Genomic DNA, 16,749 nt, shown 5'->3' with positions numbered 1-16,749 from the left:
TAGTTTGGAGTTCTTGTTGGCATCTGCCTTGCCAGTTCTGGGCCTCTGCTCTCATCCTCTCTAGGCAAGAGACTAGGAAGACAGCATATTATACAAATGATCACTTAAGAGAAGTTCCAATCAAAGCTTTTTATAAATGGCGCTATATCCTCCAGAGAAGTAATTTGCCTAAAGATGTTCCTTTGTAGAGGAAACTTCATGAATGTTACATTGTGCAGGAGTCAAACATCCGAGCACTCAGTCACACTGTTGTGAAGAGTGCATGATCACAGGCCACATTCCTTCTGTCATGATAACAGACTCATTAATACTACTGAAATCAGAGTGTCTGTCCGAGAAATAAGTTATTACCAGAGATAGCAACGTGGGTGTGAATTTGGTTCTAAATAATATAAGATAGAGGCTTCACAATAAAAATATGTATTTTATCAAGCTCTCCTAGGTGATCTCTCAAACACACAGTGTGTATCTTTAGTTGCAGTTTCTTCCAATTTAAATAAGAGTTACATTTCCCTGCTGAGTGCTCACAGAAACTAGCTATTGCTGTAGGCAAAGGAAGCAAGTGAAACAGATTCTGGTTTAAAAACACCCAACTGAAATGAAACAATCATGCTGGCAGATCACAACAAGAAGCTGCTTATACACTTTACTGGTAATAAAACAAATCAGCAGAGTACACTGAGACAAAGACCAGGACTGGTGACACTTGAGATGTACTACAGTCTCCAGAAACTTGTCAAGCACATTATTTGACAATTATACAACAATCATACACACCATTAGGATAAACTACTCTTGGAGTAAGAGAATTATGTTTGGTTTTGCGTCTATAGTTTCCTCAAAAATTGGCTGATGAGCTTTAGGTTGTGCTTGTAGCTGCTAAATAGGAAAAATATTAACAAAGAATCATGGTATCGTAAACTTCATGTCTCTCTGTAGAGACCTGCATTTTAGCTGTATAACAATAGCTTGTCTCCTCACTTCTACATTCAGCTTCTCTCCTTACTGATCACTGTATTCAGTTCTCCCACTTCAAACAATATTTTCTTGCTTCTTGAGTACAGAAAAAATAATCTTCCAACTCTGTAATCATTATCACATCTTCTTCAATGTTATTTCAAGAAGAGTGCCTTTTCTTTAATATTATCAGAGATTCCTGCTGGAGAAGCCCTTCAGGAAACAGCTTAGCTGTAACGTGCATGGGAATACCACAAAATTGTCAGGATAAGACGTCCAGTCTGGAAAACACTCAATACTTTTGAAGCCAGCTGTCACACCATCCAACATACATGTGTTTGTCAACTACTCTGTGCACTTTTCCCTCTCATCCAGTGAATGTGAAAATTCATACATAGTTCAAGAATGTCACAAACAGAGTCCCAGACAGACTGGCACGTTGAAGACTAGTCTCTAAGGAATGAAGGATGATGGCATCAGAGACCCACTTTTGGAACAGAGAAGAGAGGAAAGCAATGGGGCAGTGACCTACTGATCTTTCAAGAGATACTGCCCATCTGGAGATGAAACTGAGAGTACTCCACTTCATCTGGTACAGGCTGATCACCCAAGTGGGCATTCCTGACTTTTTACTAGGTACTCAGATAAGACGTTACCACAATACACTGTGAACAAGAATGAAGTAGGAAAAGGAATGGGTACAGTTTTCCTGAATCTTTTCCATTGAGTTCAAGGCATAGACATAGATCAACATCTTCTGGAGATGAATATACAGCTATGGAAACAGTGACAAACTAGGGAGGATTTAAGAATATCATCATATGGCTGGGGAAACAAAGGCTACCAATGAGCCCTCTGACAAGAAAAAAGCATCTTAGGACATCAGCTTGTCAGCTAAGTGGGGAGATTTTAAACTAGGTTTGAAAGGACAGCAACAAAAAACCCCAGAGAGAAATAGGAGTTGTGACTGACTGGAAAAACAGGGATAGTCATCAAGTATAGTGATAATGGGGTTGAGAGTGTTTGGATTAGGTTAAGGTCCAATAAAGCAGATCTTGCTGTGGGAGTCTGCTATAGACCTCCCAACCAAAGCAGTGAGGTGGATGAAGCTTTCTATAAACAGTTGGGACAAATCTTGTGGTCACTTGCCATTGTTCTTGTGGGGGACTTTAACCTCCCGGGTATCTGCTGGGATCACAACACAGCAAGAGAGGGAACAATCCAGGAGGTTCCTGGAATGTGTGGAGGATAATTTCCTCACACAGCTGGTGAGTGAGCCGACCAGGGAAGGTGCCCTCCTGGAGCTGCTTCTTGTGAACAGGGAAGAGCTTGTGGGGGAAGTGAAGGTTGGAAGCCATCTAGGGTGCAGTGATCATGAGATGATTGAGTTTTCGATCCTTGGAGAAACAAAGAGAGGGGTTAGTAAAACTGCCACCTTAGACTTCTGGAGGGCAAACTTTGACCTGTTCAAAAGACTGATTAACAAAATCCCTTGGGAGGCTGCCTTGAAGGATATGGGAGTCCAGCAGGCAAAACTGGCTGCTCACGGCTTGGATGGGCACACACTTTGCTGGGTAAAAAGCTGGCTGGATGGCTGGGCCCAAAGAGTTGTGGTGAACGGAGTTAAATCTGGTTGGTGGCCGGTCATGAGTGGTGTCCCCCAGGGCTCGGTTTTGGGGCCACTCCTGTTTAACATCTTTATTGATGACCTAGACGAGGGGATCGAGTGCACCCTCAGTAAGTTTGCAGATGAGACCAAGTTGGGTGGGAGTGTTGATCTGCTCGAGGGTAGGGAGGCTCTGCAGAGAGATCTGGACAGGCTGGAGCGATGGGCTAAGGCCAACTGTAGGAGTTTCAATAAGGCCAAATGCCGGGTGCTGCACTTGGGCCACAACAACCCCCAGCAGCGCTACAGGCTTGGGGAGGAGTGGCTGGAGAGCTGCCAGTCAGAGAGGGACCTGGGGGTGTTGATTGACAGCCAGCTGAACAGGAGCCAGCAGTGTGCCCAGGTGGCCAAGAAGGCCAATGGCATCCTGGCCTGTATCAGAAATAGCGTGGCCAGCAGGGACAGGGAAGTGATCTTACCCCTGTACTCAGCACTGGTGAGGCCGCACCTTGATTACTGTGTTCAGTTTTGGGCCCCTCACTACAAAAAGGGACACTGAATTACTCGAGCGTGTCCAGAGAAGGGCAACGAAGCTGGTGAAGGGTCTGGAGCACATGTCGTACGAGGAGCGGCTGAGGGAACTGGGGTTGTTTAGTCTGGAGAAGAGGAGGCTGAGGGGAGACCTCATCGCCCTCTACAACTACCTGAAAGGAGGTTGCAGAGAGCTGGGGATGAGTCTCTTTAACCAAGTAACAAGCGATAGGACAAGAGGGAATGGCCTCAAGTTGCGCCAGGGAAGGTTTAGACTGGATATTAGGAATTATTTCTTTACAGAACGGGTTGTTAGGCGTTGGAATGGGCTGCCCAGTGGAGTCCCCATCTCCGGAGGTGTTTAAGAGTCGGGTTCACATAGCGGTTAGGGATATGGTGTAGTTGGGAACTGTCAATGTTAGGTTAATGGTTGGACTGGATGATCTTCAAGGTCTTTTCCAACCTAGATGATTCTGTGATTCTGTGATTTAAAAATATCATCATACGGCTGGGGAAACAAAGGCTACCAAGGCGCCCTCTGACAAGAAAAAAGCATCTTAGGACATCAGCTTGTCAGCTAAGTGGGGAGATTTTAAACTAGGTTTGAAAGGACAGCAACAAAAAACCCCAGAGAGAAATAGGAGTTGTGACCGACTGGAAAAACAGGAAATTGGGAAGAAAATGGTGGCGGTGAGCGGGGAAAGGATCTAAGAAGAAGAACAAGCTGGACAATCTGCCGAGTCACAGATCCTAGGAAGACTGAATGGATACAAAGACCAAAATATATACTTAACTGGCATTATAATGAATTGGCAAAAGTTTCAGGATTGTAACACGAGTGTTATAAATTTACTGTGAAACCTCTATGGTGCATTCTCTGACTTTTTTTGTATGGCAAGTTGACTCTTAGGAACAGGGAAAATGTTTTTTTTCTGTACTTTATCCTTGATTGCAGCCTAGTCTGCAGAGCTTGAGTTCAAAGTGAACAGTGGGAATGACTAACTGGGATGGCTATAAGGGATTGTTCCCCTAGCTGCCTGTTCCACTTGATCTTAGGTTCTTCCTCTCTTCCCTATCACTCCTCTTCTTGAGTTGACTCAGCTACTGAAGCAATACAAGCTAGAACCTACACTTGAAGAGACTGTAATCACTGACAGGTCAGATGACTCAGGCTTTGAACGGTACTGTGACACTGCTGTAGAAGACATTCTTACAGGCTGTCCAGGAAGCTGAGTCAATTAAAGAAGGGAGGAAGAGTTTCATGATATGATGAAAACTAAGTAACTGTGCAAAGACATATGAAAAGAAAAAGAGGTCTGAAATTACAGTAGACATGTACCACAGGCTACCAAGCTGAAACAGGAGAAAGGTGAAGTTTGTCTGAACTAAGACAACCAGAAGAAGATGGAGACAGGCTAACACAGTAAAACGGAATAACAAAAACCAATCTCCTCCACACCCAAACACATTAGAAATAAGTAACAAAGAAAAGCAGCGATCCATTACTTAATGTAGGAAGAGATCAAACACAGACATAAGAGGAATGCTTGTAATATTCAGGGCTTCAGTCTTTGTAGGAAAGATTAATTATGTCACAACTGTTAATGAAATGCACTTAAAACAAAAGAAACAAAGAACTGAGACCAGAAAAGGGTAAGAAAACGTTAAAAGCTGGATGTTATATGTATTCAAATCTGACAGAATTTAACCAAGAGTCATTACGGAATTAGATAAAATGATTTCTGACCGTTGGTGTGAAATGTCTTCAAAAACCCATGGAGGATGGGCAAGATTCCAGAGTGCTTGAGAAAGGCAACTAAATATGAAAAGAAGGACCTATAGAATTTCAGATGTAGGTATTACTATATTGACATTATTAGATACTCTGTAAGCACTTCTGATGTTGCATTACGTTAAAGCAGGCTAGCATCTCGATCCCTTCCAGTGCATAGCTTCAACTTCTTGAACCACCTTGTCTCAGCTTAAGCTTGTAACAAACTGGGGATCATACAAACAGTTCATCCTGGGAAGCCGGCATAGCTGAGTCCCTCTTCCAGTTTTGGTGAAGGCTCCCCTTCAGGGTCTATTTACTGGGAGGAAGAGTAACCTCTTCACCTAAAACTACCAGTCACATGACAGAAGAACAGCTGTAAACATGAGAGTAAGACAAGGTAAATGCTGTGATAGGAAGTGTGTATTTTCTTAAAATAGGTTTGGGGTTTTTACCTTTTTTAGAAAAATCTTAAAGATAAGCCCAAGTGGCTTATACTGACACTGCCCCTCCTATTATCTTGAGTCTTGCCGCCAGGACTTCCTTGCCTGGTACTGCTTCACAACTACAAATTCTTTGTCAAGACTGTGTTTTTCCAAAAGACTGTATCTGTTTTGTATTACACAGCCTTGACAGCTATTTCAGCAAGCTGTGCTCTCTAACCTAGTTCAGGCTCATTCCTTGGCCTCTCTCAATACATCACAGTCACCATAATGTCTCTGCATGACATTCACCTTGGCTAGCATCCCTGCTGCAATACGGCCTGAAATATTCCTAAACTGGAGTTTCAAAACTGCAAAATGAAATGCTTCAGCTAACACATTTGAAAGACAACATTTGTCCTTGTTTGGGCTTGCTGTTGAAGACAGCAGTTAGGATTCAAAGGCTGCAGAAAAATCATCAAAAGTTGTATAGTTCTGGTCTTTATTCTGTACAACTCACATGAGCCCATTTGCCAGCTCACTCTTAATTGCTGGACTTGTCTGGAGGTAAAAGACTTTTCAAAGCAAAATAACTATTTAACTTGCAAGTCAACACTCAGATTGCAGCGAAAGGAAATGAAAAAATAAACGGACTTTATTGCTGTAACTAAAGTGGTGACTCCATTAGCCCCAACTACAGCTGCAGCTTGATTTCACAAAATCCTTCTGTAAAAACTGAAGATACAATTATGACATTTAAAACAGTGTTAATAGCAAAGGCTATTTCACACCACAATAAGAATGCATACTTCTTTCTTTTCTAACTTGATTACTTTGTAAACAAAACCAGCACTTGCTTTGGGCTAAATCCTGCACTCTCTTTGTATTTGAAGAAATGTTTATTTGCAGAGCAGATCAGACAGCTCACCTGTCAATAGACTCTGCACTACCTTGACACTGGCAGCAGAGGGAAGTCTTAGTTGTAATAGGACTGCGTAGCACAAAACACTACAAAACCAGAAATAAATGCCCTTTAAAAAACCAAAAAGTACAGTCCAATGTGTAGCAGCCAGGAGTTGCTGTTACAATAGACAGATCTATGAAAACATTAGCTGCATGCTCAATCATGACCCTCTTTCCTTCCTCAAAGCCATAAACAACATGATATATGCTTGGGAAATGAACATCATTATGACACTGCGTGCCCACATGCAATATTCAAGATGACTTTCATAACCTCAAAGCGATTATAGGAAACTGGAAAAGGTACAGAGAAGTGCAACAATTATGCACAGTGAAGAACCACCAAATAGACAGCAGCCTCAACCACAAATCATTGAATAATTGAGGTTGCAAAGGCCCCCTTGAGAGCAACTAGTCCAACCCTCATGCTTGTGCTGGGTTTGTGTGAATGGCAGCGGTTTTGGTAGCAGGGGAGGGGGGCTACAGCAGTGTCCCCCTGTGAGAAGCTTCTTGAAGCTCCCCAGCCTCAAGTCAGACCCGGCCCTGGCCAAGGCCAAGCCAATTAGCAATGGTGGACACGCCTCTGTGATAACGTATTTAAGAAGCGAAACCTGGGAGAAGGAGTTTGAGTTGCGAGGAGGAGTTGTGAGGAGAACATCTGTACAAACACAAGGTTAGTGAAAGGAAGGAGGGGAAGTGCACTGGAGCAGAGACTCCCCTGCAGCCCTTGATGAGAGGCAGGGTTGTTCCCCTGCTGACCATGGAGGTCCACAGTGGAGCAGATGCCCATCTGCAGCCCGTGGAGGACCCCACGCCAGCACAGGTGGATGTACCCAAAGAAGGACGGGACTCTGTGGGAAGAAGCCCCCACCGTTGTAGTATGGCACTGGGAAGACTGCAACACACAGGAGGGATCCGCACCAGAGCAGCTCGGGAAATGCTGCGGCCCGTGGGAAGGACTCACATTGGAGTAAGTTCATGGAGGACTGTCTCCCACGAGAGAGGAACCATGCTGGAGCAAGGGAAGAATGAAAGGAGTTCTCACCTGTCCCACTCCCCTGTGTCTCCAAGGAGAAAGAAGCAGTGGGACTGACCACACCCCCCATTCCCTGCCCCCTGTGCCAGTGGAGGGGCAGGAGGTAGAGATATCATGAGCAAAGCTGAGCCCAGAAAGAAGGGAAGGGTGGGGGAAAGGTGTTTTTAAAGATGTGGCTATACTTCTCACTGTGCTACTTTGTCAGTTAAGTGTTGTTTTTGTTAGTGTCTTTATTAAACTTCTGTTATTTTTTTCTTCCCCTAACGAGTCTGTCTTTTGCCTGTGACCATAATGGGTGAGTCATCCTTCCCTGTCTTTATCTTGATGCCCGAGCCTTTTGCTTTATTTTCTCCTTCCTCTTCCTCAGGTGTAAGAGGAGTGAGCAGCTGCGTGGCGCTCAGTTGCCCTCTGGGCTCAAACCATGATAATGCCCAAGCAGGGTCACTGAAGTGCTAATGCTTGGACAACAGGCCCAAGCCAGAGTTGACCTATAGATGAATCCTGTATATTTTATAACTGATAACCATTGTGCTAGTAGGTATTGTACTAAATTATAACAAACCACTTATGCTGATGTAAAAAGTGCTAAAGCGTTGAAACACTGAAGCCTGAACAACAGGCCCCGAGCCGAAGCTGCTAACTAGTATGTAATCATTAACAAAGTATGAATTCTCACTAGTGAAAGATGAAGCTTAGACAGAATATAATCAGTAGTGAGAATTAAATGCTGAGAGAATGTATCCAACTTCCCTTGTCTAGCCTTGTTCAAGGCTGAGAACCCGAGTGTTTGGCCTTGTTAGAAACTCCCTTGGTCTCCCCTCCCCGAGCCCTGGCCAGGCTTTGGGTGGAATCCAACAGGAGAATGAAATCAGACATTTTCCACTCAAAACAAAGGTGCCAGTTATTCTGGCTTGCCGATCTCTAGTATATAAGGCTGGACCCATTTGCAGCAACTTTGGATGCCTCACCTACAGGTGGACGCACCGCGTAGGACTTCCCACTTGCCGGGACAGGCTCTCCAAATCCTCGCTGTAACCGGGGCTCCCCAGCGACTGCGGATCTGGATGAGGGTAACGTATGCAAGTGGTGATGTGTCTTTCTTAATCACTATTCTCTCTCTCTCGTAGTAATGATTTGATGCATTACCCTGTATTTTCCTATTTGTTGTTTTAGGTGCATTATTCTGCCTTTTCTTCCTGCATGTTTTCTGTATTACTCTGTTACATTATTTAGTTATCACCAGTAAAATACGCCTACTCTTTTCACTCTGGTGTCCGAGTTTAATTGGTATCCTTAATCAGCAAAACAGTCACCTAGAGCTTGTTACCCAAGACCGTGTCTAGTTGTGTTTTGAATATCCCCACAGACATTCTACAACTTCTCTGGGTAACTTGTTCTAGTGTTTGACCAAGCTCAGAGTAAAAAAGTGTCTTCTTGTTTTCAGAGGGAATTTCCTGATTTTTAATTCATGCCCATTGCCTCTTGTCCTGTTGGTGGGCTCTACTGAGAAGTATTTTTACATTATTATGTTTATATATTATACATATACATTGGTAAGATCCCCCCTGAGCCTTGAGTTCCAGGCTTAACAGTCCAACCTCTCTCAGCCTCTCCTTGTATGAAGGATGTTGCAGTATTTATGACCCTGCACGGGACTTGCTCCAGTAAGTCCATAACTTTCTCGTACTGGACCCAGCACTCCAGATGTGGTCTCACCAGTGCTGAGTGGTGGGGAGGGATCACCTCCTTTGACCTGCTGGCAACACTCTTCCTAATACAGCCCAGGATGCTGTTGGCTGCTTTTGCCATGAGGGTGCACTTCAGCACATGACCAATGAAAGACCTAATGTAAGGTAGATAAATCTGGAGACAAATCATGAGTGGTTTGGATAAGATTAAGGACGAATTGTCCACTACTTCTTCAAATACAAAAACCAGCCAGGTCTGAGGTGACAGGTTCAAAAGGACTGAACAGATGGTTCTCTCCCAGTGTGTAGTTAACTTGTGCAACTCACTGCTGCAGGAAGCTGTGAATACTGGAAGTTTGTGCAGGTTCAGAGCTGGAGGTTCATGAAAAAAAAAAATCTATTGTGTTACTAAACATAGATACAATGTTGCTGAATCAAGAAATTCTTGAGCTGCCAATTGTTGGAGACTAGGGGAATATGTTGAGAAAGAATCACCACTGGATCAGAAGAGGGAAAATACCATAGACACTTTGCTGCTATCAAGGATAAGATACTGATCTAGACAAGCCTTTTTTACTGATCCGGGATGTCTTCTCTTACAGTGAACTGGAAGAGAAGCATGCTAAGCATGAGTGCATCAGCTGCTTTTTTCTGAGTCCACGACCATCCAATGGACCTACGCAGGAATGAAGATTTCAGCTGAGGCAACTCCAACTTCATGGGAAATCCTCAGTGGCAGAACCACCACAATTCTCCTTTGAAGGAGCTGAGATCCTACAAAGAGCTGTGTAAGACTTGTATATACTCCATGGGTTCTGGGAATTTGCTAGTCATGCACTGCAAGCTGCAGAACATTAGCCAGCAAACTGAAACAGCACTCACAGGGTAGTTGAACCAAATGGATTTTGCCTATCCAAATTTTCCTGGGAACTAGAATTTGGCTTTTGTAAGCACTTTCTTCATTCTGAATGCTTATGATTTAAGGTGTTTTTAGTTGCATGTTGTGTATGTACAGACTTGTAACAGAAACATACCAGAAGAAACAGCATAACAAAGGGTTAAAAGGCCTGTGTTGACAATTCCCAGGACATAGCTGCCAGCAGTAAACTGAGGAGCATATTTATGTAAAGACCATAAGGCCTGCACTCTAACACCTCACAGTACAGATGACTTGCCAGCAGAAAACCCTGCATCCTAACATGAGGAGACTAGCAACAAGGCTGCTATGTATCCCATAACATTCATTTTTAAATTAGCCCAAAAGCAAAAACAGACTACAGATGTATATTTCAAACAAGAAAACAACAAAAAAACCCCTAGTGGTCAGCAACCTGGACTAAGACTCATGGAAGCTGAAGTCAGCAAGAGCTTAATGTGAAGGACCACCCGCTCAGAACTGACAACTCCTAAGATATGTGAGAGCTCTGTCCAAAGTCCTAGGTTGCCAACCCCAAGCAGGAAGAACCAGAGCAGTTCATGAAGACTCAACAGCTGGCATTTCTTGTCCTTTGCATCTTACAGAAATAATACTGGTCAGACTTCCTTCACTCATGCACCATGACACTTGTGACTATGTGAGTGTGAATTAATGAAATCTGGGTAAGAGACTGTGAATGCACAAAACCAACTTGCTTAAAGATTTTGTAAGTAAGTATCACCTTTCCTTTTCACAGTATCACAGAGTTTTATTTTGCTAATTTCCCTACATGTATATTATTACACAAAAGATAGTGTGTCAACGCATTGCAGATTTTTGCAAGAAGAAAAATGTTCAGCACACTCAGCCTTTTCCAGTGCTCTGGGCAGATTTTCCACTCATGTGAACACTGACATACAACCTGTAAATTTATTCCAAGGAAAAAATCTATAAACAAGGAGTTTGTGTATGTTTCTGCAGCAGCTAGAGAAATGAGCTTAAAAAAAGTATAAAAAAATCAGGATTTTGCAGTCTAGCAAAAAATGCTTTCACTTTAAAATGCCCACTAAGTTACCATATATTACACGATGAACTGTCTACCTCAAAAAATGAAACAACAGTAGCTTCTTACCAGTCTCTTTTGCTGAAGCTGTTCTCTAAGTAATCTGTCTTCTGGTAAAACATCACATAGAAGAAAATAATTGTCCTGTTCTTCTGTTAAGAGATTAGGAAGTGTGGGTAAGGAATGGGAAGTTGTAGCTGCTTTGAATATTTCTGGCACATAATTTGCTAAACCTTTGGAATGCGTTAAGAATGTGAGAATGTGTTTTTTAATCTACAGAAGTCAGTTAAATTTAATAATTTAATGAAACATGCTTAAATATTTGTATATATATATTTATAAGACCTTTACATCATTTATATTGCAGTACAAAGACAAGTCTTGCACAGATTTTCCCCACTACCAGCTTTATTCTTTTTTTGACGGTTCTTCTGAAGACATAAAGCAATTTTAATAATTTATATTGGTTACAGTATAGTCAGCATGAAAGAAATATGAAATCACCTTTATCTTGCCTGTGAGATTTTCAGTTATTTCCCTAAGTAACTGTCAGTTTTCAATAGTTATCATCATTTGGTATGCTCTCCCCTCACCCTGACCGATCACATTACCTTTTATCATCAGATCTTGTTCTATCTGCAGATATGCACCACAACTGTTTAGTAACATACACTGAGACTTGCCTAATTTACATTTCTACTTACACGTTTTACCCACATTTTATGTTTATTAACCTTTTTACTATTTATGTTCATATACAATTTAATAACAAGCCAAATCTTATTCAAATGAATTACCTTAAAAGTACTCAGCATGTAAGAATATATAAAACCATTTACAAAAATATTTTGCTTTTGAAAGTTACTCATTTATCAATCAAAAGATTATGTGGTTGGTGAACTGAAGTGACCATTATTAAGTCTTTCACCATTTTAAACTTGCTAGATTTCAGCCTTTCCAATCTTTTCACACAGAAGCCTCCATGAAGTCAGACAAAGCCCCTGATTTCTGAGCTATCAAATTTGAAGGAGCTAGCCATTAAAATTAACAAATTTGTTAACAAATAAATTACAAAGTATTCTCAGTGTCCTCTGGAAGGGCTATTGATGGTTTAGAATTCTGTCAAGCTCTGGAATTCAGGCACTTGATTTCCAGTTTTCAAACTGAGTGTTAAGTGTTAAAATTTCAGAAGCAAAACCATACATATGTAAGAGAAACACAGTTATGGTCTTTGGAGTGATTTTCATGTTTTCTAGGACTATTTTTCTTAAAATTAGTTTGAATAATTAAAACAATTTATTTTCATCCCTTTTGTACTCAGTTTTCACCTTCCACCCATGTCTGACACTGGCTGCATGCATTTCTTCCTCTCTTTTAAGCTCTCTACGGAGAATTAAAGATGCAGGAAAGACCTAATATTCTTTTATCTGCTTTCAGGTAAACTACATTTTTCTATTAGAAAAGGGAAGCCAAAGAAATGCATCAGCTACTTCTGAGAAAAACACTTCCTTCGCAGAATCATCACTGTCCTTATGATGGAATGTCCCACTGTGCCAACGCACAGTGAAGTATGGTCTTTGGTCTTTGGTCTTGCGTTGGAGCCCAGAAAATGGCAGTCTTTGTACCCCTACTGTGAAGATACTGTCTTCTAATACTCTTGGGGCAGTAAGCGTTGTAGCAGGGGAAAGGAAGGGTGATTGTGGTCCTGATGTCCAGGAAGAGTTAGCAGCATCAGTGGGGGTAGTGGAAAAGACAGCTCCCCGGGAATGTTTCTCCACATTTGTGGAAGGACTGTCACCAATTATTTATGCAGTGGGTCCCAAAGCTTCCCTAGCCACAATGCAAGCAGCACTGCTTCTAGGCCTTGATTTGCAACTGGCCCCAACTTGGCAGCGCATTTAAGCATGTATCGAGCTCATTCTCACTCAGCACAGTGCTGATGCACATGTTGCAATCCTTGGAAAAGGTAAGTTTAAATATGTGGTTAAGAGTTAAACATTACTTCTGTGGTTTTCTGACCTAGTGTCAGATTACTTCACACTTGGCTGATCAAAGCAGCAGTATATGCCAAAAATTATCACATGATCTGGCCAACAGAGAGTAAGCAAGGAGCATACTTACCTAATGGTGCTTCCGAATTTGTTTTTATCACACTACAAAAGTCTGTGATGGGCTGTTCTGCAAACCTTTTCTTCCAGTACAAGATGTATCTTTGAAAATAAGGGGGAGATGATTACTGAAAAAGGAAACATCAAAAAAAGTTTAATAAACAGTTGATTGGCTCTCGTTTTTTTCCATCCTCTAAATTCTTAAGACTGTTTTGTGCTTTTATTTAATTCCTGTCTCTGTTTTTATTTCCTTCAATCTAGTTTTCAAATTCATTAAATTAATTCATCTTCATTAAAACTGGGTTTAACTACCCTGTCAAAGTGAAGAACAGATCTGCATTACGTTTTACATAAACACTGTGACCTATTCACATCTTCAGACAGAAGTGCCACTCAGATGCATCTTTACTGAAAGGATATACTACAGAGTACTCTCAAATTCCCCAAATATTGTGCTCTGTGTTCTGCAAGACGCAGGCAGGAATCTGAAACTCGGTAAAAACACCAACTTGTCAAAAGTGAGGTTTTGGCAGGTCTCCTGTGGAGTAGCTTGGCAGACAACTAGAAAGACAGAAAAATGAAGTCCCCAAACACCCTGGGGGTGTGATAGCAGACAGAATAAGCAAAGCCCTAAACACATCTTGAAGGTTTAACCCATCAGCTACAGTTGTTTAAAAACATTCTTGTACTATCATTGTTTGTATTACAGCAGCATCAACAGACCCCAACTGAGATTAGGTTCCCCCTGAACTAGAAGTTACTGTCTAATGAAGAAGAAATCATCACCTTCAATTATATGACGAAGGGAACCGTGCAATCCTTGTGCTAATTATTCAGAATCTTACTGTAAAAAAAAAAATATCTGAAAATGCTTAAGTGCATGCTTATATTTATACTTATGACATCATGATATAAATTATGGGAGAGTTGGTAAGGTAAAGGCTGACTATTCAATGACAGCTTCCTATTGACATGTCATCAAATTAGGAAAAGAATCATAAAAAATCAGTTATCATTATTATGAGAACATTTCTAAATAGTTGCAGCTTTTAATACTTGTGCAATCTAAAAGTTTACTTGCGACAACTATCATCACATCCTGTGGTGGTTCACATTACCTCTATTTACCACCTAACTTATATATTGAGGACTTCAACTGCAGCTGCCAAGGAATTCGCACATGCTTGTTTCTGCTAACCTTGATATGAAGAACCTCTGGTACAGCAGACAGCTAAGCACAGTGAAGCCAGCATGTATGGCTGAAGCTCATTCAGAAGCATCATTAGGTGTCAGTAAGAGGTGAGCATTTTGTTGTTCCCCTACTCCACTGTTTATAATGCACAATGAAACAGTCTTGCTGCTACATAAAACAAGAAGTCTTCCAGAATAAGTCATCCTTGAGCTTTTAGGACATAAATGTGCAAATGAAGGAATTTCAAGATGTCATTTAGTCTGCCCCCTGCACTGAAATAAATGAACACTGTTTGGACAAACTCACCTAACCATAATCATCTGTGTCATGAAGCTTACTGTTAAGAGATTTCATATCGTAAGACTTAACTCAAATAATCAATCATCAAATAAAGCCAATGCCTTGTCATACATCCAGGGAGAGAGAATGAGTGATCAGTGTCCATGAGCGATTGTGTCGTCATGCAGTGGAAGCTCATTCCCCTTATCTCTTTCCCTTGCCCTCATGCCAACTTATCTTTATTCTTCCAAGTTAAAAAAAAGTTTTCCATTAGCATTGCTCTTCTCTGGATTCTCTACTTCTTGCAGTTCTGTCCAGAAACGTATTCTTAAGACTGATTGTAACTTGTTGCTAAGTATAAAAACCCCCTACGTTTTCATCGTTGTTTCCCTGCATTTTCCACACTTTAGTTTAACACCTCAGATTATACTTCCTTTTTTTGTGCACAGTGTTAGACTATTTTACTAATATTCACTACAGCAAATAAAAGAAGGCACACTTCAGAGTAACAACTCCCATCATTTCACATCCTGGAGCCACTTTCTATAAGATCTGGCTACCTTCTGATTGCATTAGCAGCAAAAAGAATCTACATGGTCATTTTCACGAAAAGGTGATTTTAAAACACATTTCTTTTAACGCAGAATAATCCCCCAAGCACACTTAAACAGGTGGTCCATGACTGAGCAGCTCTGATCACTTTATTTATCTGAAGAAACTAGCATTATCTCCAAAGAACATTGTCTTCATGTTCTGCCTGCTTTCAGCATAAAACCAAACAAAAATAAGTATCAGTTTTCAATTTTAAGCAATATTAAGCTCATACATCCAAATAAGGTTTTATATGGCTGACATTTTTCTTCCAAAATTTCCTCTTAATATTTAATTTTTGCATCTTGATAGACACAAGTTATTGACTTTGGCTGAGTAATTAATCACAGAAGACCCTCGAGAAAACTCCTTTTAGTTGAGAAATTATCCAGCCAACATTTAAACACTGCAACAGAACTATCTACAAACTGGCAGGTACCATCTAGCCTACTGCCTGGCCCATACATTACTGTGTGTGAAAGCAAAATGCCAAGAAAGTGCCTAGTCTCTGAAGTTACAAGCCAGCTGGGGCCATGCCAACTACTGGAGGAAGTTAAGAGTCAAACGTGACCCTGCTGAGATGATCAATGACACAGCTGTAGGGGTCACAGTTGTATGTAGATCACATTACTGTAAAGTATAGTTAAGGATTAAATGTGATTTCTATGGGGAAATACTGGCATCCTTAAAATAGGGAAAATGAATTTCATCCCAGAATGTGAGAGATCCTGTGCTGAGCAGCTTCTGCATACAATACACAGCTTTAGGACATTGTACAGTGGTAGAAATAGTCTTGTCCTATATGAATAAAACCCAAAATTATGAGAGTTGATTGTCTAGAATGTGCTTTATGCAATAAACAGCTTTCTAGTTTGTATACAACTTGTTGATTAGTGACAGGACCTGAAAAGTCCCTAGGATATGTCAAAGAATGTCTCAGAGGAATTGTCCTGTATTCTGATATCAAGTCCCCTGGTCCCAGCAACATCTAGGGGATGGGGAGTCGGAGGGGAACAGGAAAACAACCTTATGACCCAGCAACAAAAAGCTCATCAAAAAGTAATAAAAATCACCCCGCAACACCCCACTTCTTTTTAAAGTATTTTAAAAAGATGATCTCTAGTTTTCTGAAGCTTTCTATATCTGCACACATACACACTCATTTTAAACAATATAACCCCTTACCTTCTAAAATCTGCAACCAGTTTCATATCGGCTATGACGAGCTTGTGTTCAATAATCATGTGCTTCAGGAGCTGGTTTTGTTCAGCTAAGAGATAGCATTCTTCGCAGAAAATACAAGGCACATAGGGACAACTTTCTACAGCAGCACCACCACCTGGACTTTCCGGCAGAGACAGAGGCTCCAAAATACACTCTGTATCTAAAATAAGTAAAAAGAGTAATTAATTTTGACTAAGTGAACAAATTACATCACTTGAGAGTACTTTTGGGCAGTACAGGTTTTACATGTTGGGTTCACTTTTGTTGCATGGATCATTCCAGCAACAAGGTGCTTGGAAGCAAGTTGAAAGCATTACTTCCAAGATGGATGGTGGGAGGTTAGCACAGGACAGTTCTCAAGTATCTGCTCCAATTGAAACTCTCAGCCGACACCAAGTCAAA

General features: G+C 41.3%; 1 protein-coding gene across 6 annotated transcripts in view; it reads right to left on the bottom strand.

The window, feature by feature from the left end:
* ZNF277 (zinc finger protein 277) overlaps positions 1 to 16,749 on the bottom strand; it is a 69,846-nt gene that overhangs the window by 30,948 nt on the left and 22,149 nt on the right. For all 6 annotated transcript variants that reach the window (XR_012623619.1, XR_012623622.1, XR_012623621.1 and 3 more), the window contains 3 exons: positions 16,309 to 16,507; positions 13,075 to 13,163; positions 11,023 to 11,105 (listed from right to left, as the gene is read on the bottom strand). Coding sequence is in view for 1 of the 6 variants with exons in the window: in XM_074827525.1 (XP_074683626.1) it covers positions 11,023 to 11,105; positions 13,075 to 13,163; positions 16,309 to 16,507 (371 nt within the window). In the remaining 5 variants the exon portion in view is untranslated. The remainder of the gene's footprint in view (positions 1 to 11,022; positions 11,106 to 13,074; positions 13,164 to 16,308; positions 16,508 to 16,749) is intronic.

This window comes from Strix aluco, chromosome 5, assembly GCF_031877795.1.
Source record: "Strix aluco isolate bStrAlu1 chromosome 5, bStrAlu1.hap1, whole genome shotgun sequence".
Classification (NCBI taxonomy): Eukaryota; Metazoa; Chordata; class Aves; order Strigiformes; family Strigidae; genus Strix; species Strix aluco.
Note: the sequence above shows the minus strand (reverse complement) of the source record. Positions and strands in the feature narration are given on the sequence as shown.